Raw genomic sequence first — 6,029 nt, 5'->3', positions numbered from 1 at the left:
TAGACTTTTTTTTTTTTTATGATCCTTTTTCTATTATCATGCGTGCAATAATATGTTTGATAAACGAAATTAGATATAATTAATGAAATTTGAACTTTATTCCTTGATAACGTCCACTACCATCTTATACTAGTAGGATCGAATTTTCTGTGCTCAAAGATATGATAAAACTACCATGATCAAAGACTTGGAACTTTCATTAGCGGTTAAAATGTACTGCATCTAGTGGGAATATAGTTGCACTTAATAGTTTCGAAAGTGTTCTTGTTTCAACATGCATGAGAGAAACAGACGTTGTCAATGCTAGGATCACGTTAAGGAATCCGTCTCCCTGACAATTACAGCTATTTTGAGTTAATTCAAGGCTTATTATTTTCAAGTCTCTGGCAAAAACTATTTTAAATATGACAACTTGAAACCTGTAGCAGGCATTATTTTCAAAAAATTCCAACATATACAAGTAGTAGTAGTAATAATAATAATAATAATAATAATAATAATAATAATAATAACACTTTCTTAAAAATCTGAATTTCAACAGCCAAGCAAAGGAATACATGATTCATGTACACATATCCTAGCCTAGGAAACTACGACCTAACCAATAAAAATACGGACTCACAATTGCCCTCAAAGGACCAAAAAATGGTAGAGATTATAGGGTCTTTAGTCTCCCTGCACAAAAAACACAAATATAATTAATTACCAAGATTGTCAAAAATTGCTGCAGATGAACATGCATCAAGCAGAATAGGTGCACGACCGGACAGATCCAGTCGAGGCTAAGCGAAAACAACAGCCAGAACATTATGAAAATGCCGGATCATTATCTCATACGAGAATTGAACATCACTGTACAGTTCTGATGTTATAGCAGAGATCAGTCTTTGGGTAGAGATATAATCATAATCCTTTGTTAACAGCTCCATACCAGTCATACGTCAAATCCGGGCATTGCAAACTGGGATGCAAAACATTCAACTTGCGTTTGGAGCTCGACAATTTCTTTATTATTCTCAAGTCCCTTCAGAAAAGCATTAGGCAATTTCGCATGTTCTCTTTGTACAGAACTAGCAATTTGTGCAGCTCTAACAAGAAAATCAGCAATCGTCTCAAAATCATCCTCCAGACAGCCTCTTGATGTCATTGCAGGAGTACCTTCACCATATACATGAAAACTATCACTACTGTGCAAATCCTTGTACCAAACACAGCTTATGAAAGTAAAGTGGTGTTTACTCACCAATTCTTACACCTCCAGGGGTAATATTCCCACTATCATCAAAAATTGTAACTTTGTTGAGGGAGATGTGACACAGCTCACAGACCTTCTCGAAATTTTTACCTACAAATCACAATTACTAGAATAAATTATTCTACAGTTAAAAAATCAGGGACAGAAACATCTTCTAAACAAGCCAGAGTCTATCAAAACTCCAACACAAAGGATGGGCATTGCTGTGATTATTACCCTAGATGCAAGAGTTCACAAAGAAGCCAACCACATAAATCAAGAAAAGGAATTTCTGCAAGATGCAGAACTAGGTTCATACAATATTCTTGATCAAGTCAAATTATAACTCTATTCTACTCTCCAGAATAATTTAGTAACATATCGAGTAAGTTCAAGTTTCAAGCTCTAAAAGTTACTATTGACCAAACGACTACGGAAAGCCTCGACATATCAAGTAAGTTCATTTTGCATTAAATAGAAATTTCATTTTGCTAGAACTCGACCCCAGCTGTTCCAAGTAGAATGGCAAACAAAGTCCCAAGCTCTAAAAGTTGCTAACCCTAGATAACGATATTTTCTTCTCAGGATCTAAAAAACCTCCAATTGTCTCTATATTGGCAGAATTCATTAGCCATCATATTCAATGTTTAAATCACCCACCAGCCACCACAAGGTTAACATAGAGAAAGAATTACCATAAAATACTGAGATGATATCAACAGAAAGATCCAAAACACATTTTGTCAAGACCCCATGAAAACTTTGAAAACAAACAGGTTTAAAAAACTATAATTCTGAGCAATAAATTGCCAAAAAAAAATTCAAAAGAGACGGAGCAATCAAACTACAATGATGCATTTGAATGTATTTTGGTTGTCAAAAGCATCAAAATGATGAGATGGCCGTAAAATGTTGTGGAACAAACAATATACCTGTCAATCCAAGATTTCTTAGATCCCAAAGCAACATATGATTGTCGGTGCCTCCAGTGACCAGCCTACATTTTCTTGTTAATAAAGCAGATGCTAAGGCCTGAGCATTTTTCTTCACTTGTTGCATGTAAGTCTTGGTACTCGAGAGTAGCCACTTGTTTCAAAGCTATTGCAAGGGCCGCAATGCAGTTGTTGTGTGGCCCCCCTTGCAATGCTGGGAAAACAGCAAAGTTTATCTTTTCCTCAAAATCGTATCTATCACTGCCATCACCTTGATACAAAAGCATGCCTCTTTTCCTTGGCTTTGGGCCCTTCCTGTAGAAAATAATTCCTCCCCTCGGACCTCGAAGACTTTTATGGGTTGTAGATGTTACAACATCACAGTATTCAAAAGGATTTGCACACTCCTACAGATACAAAATTACTTTCATGATTAAAGGATCAAAAAGTTCTGTTTATCAAAAAGAAAAATAGAAGCAGATACAACTCCAAAATTAAAATACAAGGCAGTAATGGAGAGAACATATTGCAAATATATTCAAATCACCAATTTTCAGAAAACCACTAAGGGCAAATAGTCTTATTTTGCATTATGTCTATGTATAAACATGAAGAAAACTGAGCCAGATGCACAACATACAAGACAATTCCTATAATGAGTGATAATATTTCTACATACATGGAATTGAACTGACATTCTCATTGACTGAGGAATGAAATTATCTTCAAGTTCGAATTATAATTTGTTAAGGATGCATAAAGTTATTAAACTGAATGTGAATCTATATCAGGCATTACTATTAAACTGCTAATCTGAAATTAAAAAAATATTTAATTAGCCTAAAAAACTAGTTCATGCAGCCAAGATCTCACATCAAATACCTAACTGAAACAAGTAACTTATTTATTAAAGTTATTAAAGTGACATTCAAAATATTCCTCGCTTATGATGTAACCTACATACGGAAAGAAAAAGTAAGAAAAGAAAAGAAATGAAGAAGGCCATAAAGTTTCTACATGATGGTGCAATTCCCATCCAATAAGTTATTTCAACTGGTAAGGATGTCAATAAAAAAATTCACTCTAACTACAGATGCGAAAATTAATGAACTTGGTGACGTCATACGAGACCAATGATATGAAACTTAATCTATTATTTCAGAACTACACTGAACACCAGAAGCAAGAAAGTTAAAGTTGGAACTATCAGAAGAAAAGTATGTATCAACCATGACCAATACAAAGTCCAACTATGCCGTGGACATTAGTAGCTTCTAGTGAGCTGACATTAAAATTCAAAGACTGCATGAAGTGTGAAGACATTCAATTTAAAGTGAGAGGATTGACCAATGGGCGTTGATAAAACAAGTCACAAATTCAGTTAATACAAAGAAAAAAAGTAGGACAAAAGATTCTGCACATGGAAAGTAATAACTAATTGATAAAAGAAACTATTCACCTTGGCAGCAATGAGACCACTAATCTGAGCCATGTCACACAGCAACACCGCTCCACATTTATCAGCTATCTGCCTAAACTTTAAATAATCCCACTCCCGAGGGTATGAACTCCCCCCACAAATCAATATTTTTGGGCGAAAATCGATTACCCTTTCTTCCAGCTTATCATAATCTATATACCCAGTCTGTGGGTTCACCTTATATGGCAAGCTCTCAAAGAAAATTGAAGCCCCTGAAACTTTCCTCCCATTAGGCAAATAGAAGCCGTGACTCGTGTTTCCACCAGAAGGTGTGTCCAAACCCATTATCCGATCGCCCGGCAATAGCAACCCAGTATATACAGCAAAGTTTGCAGATGTGCACGAGTATGGCTGCACATTTACACCCCAATGTTCAGAATCAAGCCCAAAAGCAGTCAAAGCACGCTCACAACAGAGTGTTTCAATTTCATCAATGTATAAATTCCCACCGTAATATCGGGCGCCTGGCATTCCCTCCGAGTATTTGTTCGTCAAATGGCTTCCCAACGCCTCCATTACAGCTTTACACACAAAATTCTCAGATGCAATTAATTCAATTCCTTTGTACTGCCTCTGCTTCTCCTTCTCCATAATTTCATATATATCCGGATCCGAGACTCTCAAGCTTTGATTCCCCCAAGCCCTAACTTCATTCCTACGCGACTCCAGCTCATTAGTAGAAGTCCTATTACTCTTTGAAGAGGAAGACGAGGAAGACCCTGACTCACAATCCCGCTTCCTCTTCAAACACATCGAGTGCCCCAATATCCGAAATTCCTTCACATCTTTTTCCTCATCCTCTCCACTAACTATATTTTCATTTGAACTATTTTCAGCATGGTGAGTGTGATTCTCCGTCTGCTGATCCATCAATTGAAGGGCAATCGATGGAACCCTAAACGACGGGTCTTGAATCCTCGACTCAATTTGGAATGATATTGAATCATCGGCAATCTTTGGGCCCCGATTATTATTCGCGGGCGTTGGCAACGATGAATGAGATAAAAACCCTGACGAAAGATTAGAATTGGATGGCGATTGACCTAAATCCATTACGAAGAGTGAACCGAGTAGCAATACATAACACAAAACAGTTGTTTGAGGCTTTCAACTCTATCGAAATGACACCCTATATTATCTCAAAAATGAAGAATCAGCAGCACTGGTAGCTACAAGAAAGACGGCGTAAACGTTAGTCAAACCTGGCGGCGGAAGTGAATGTGGCGGAAACGTAAAATGGTGAAACTCCCATTGGAAAAACTTCAAGAAATGGATTCGGAATTCGAACTTCAGAGGTGCTGAATTTGGGAATCTTTATACGGGGAAGAGATGTGGAGTGGATTTGACAAGGAACGGTAGATTCGAGTGGGGATGAATCTAGACGAATTACGAGGCAGAGGGCGGTGTGTAGCGTTTTGCGGTCATAAGCTGTGAGACTAGTGGAAGTTTCAATGGTTTTATATTCATTGAATATTTTGAATTTTGTATCGACAAAATTTACTAGTCCTGGAGCTCAACGCCCCCATTAACGAGGTGGTGTTAGGTGGGAGAAGTCGATGAGCATATCAGTTCCGAGTTAATTATTTCCTCTTATTTCAATCATCATCGAAGTTTAAAACGTCGAATTTTGATCATTATAATTAAGTCTATGTCTTCAATTGCTAACTAAAGTTTAAAATGTCGAATTTTAACCACTAAACTTTGAAAAATATTATACATGTTACTCGTCAGTTTAACTTTCGTCTCAAACATTTAATAGAATTGGTGACATGTAGGGGTGGTAAATGGGCCGAGCGGCTCGTCGGTTCGTAAAAACGGAGCTCGTGGATGGCTCGGGCTCGTAAAAACAAGAGCCCAAGCGCGAGCCAAGTGGGCCGGTTCGGTGGGCAAGCTGAGCCCGCTCGGCTTGCACAAAAAACGAACTGCTTGCAACGAGCCCGCGAGCGGCTCGTTTGGAAACGAGCCACGAGCCGTGGCTCGTTTTGAAATGTGACCATTTCGGTCACTGACTTTTTGTCAGTGACCGTTTCAATCCCTCATTAATTTTATTATTATTATTATTATTTTATTTTTATATGTTTTTGACCGTTAACAGTCATTGAATTTTTTCAGTGATCGTTTTGGTCCTTAAATTTAATTTTTTTCTTTTCTTCTATAAATAATGGCATTTAGCAACAAATTTTTTTACAATTCTCTTAACTCTCAATTATTTTTCTCTCAAGTTTATTTTATTGTGTTGATAACTTGCAATTTTTATATACAATATTCAATTCTCATTTCTCAGTTCTCACTATATTTACTGAAATTTCATCCAATTTTCATTTCTCACTACAATTATACAATTATTCTTCTACTAGTTATTACTTATTACAACTAAACAAAT

The 6,029-nt window shown here is 36.8% G+C and overlaps 1 protein-coding gene across 1 annotated transcript; it reads right to left on the bottom strand.

The window, feature by feature from the left end:
* Positions 1-491: 491 nt before the first annotated feature.
* LOC111381529 (serine hydroxymethyltransferase 7-like) lies at positions 492-5,169 on the bottom strand. Its single transcript, XM_023005322.1, is given in 5 exon segments — positions 492-1,158; positions 1,244-1,345; positions 2,167-2,302; positions 2,304-2,573; positions 3,626-5,169. Coding segments are annotated over 5 exon segments (1,806 nt in total). The 5' UTR covers positions 4,700-5,169; the 3' UTR covers positions 492-934.
* Positions 5,170-6,029: the final 860 nt, after the last annotated feature.

Source organism: Olea europaea, chromosome 3, assembly GCF_002742605.1.
Source record: "Olea europaea var. sylvestris chromosome 3, O_europaea_v1, whole genome shotgun sequence".
NCBI lineage: Eukaryota > Viridiplantae > Streptophyta > Magnoliopsida > Lamiales > Oleaceae > Olea > Olea europaea.
This window is presented reverse-complemented; position numbering and strand designations above follow the sequence as displayed.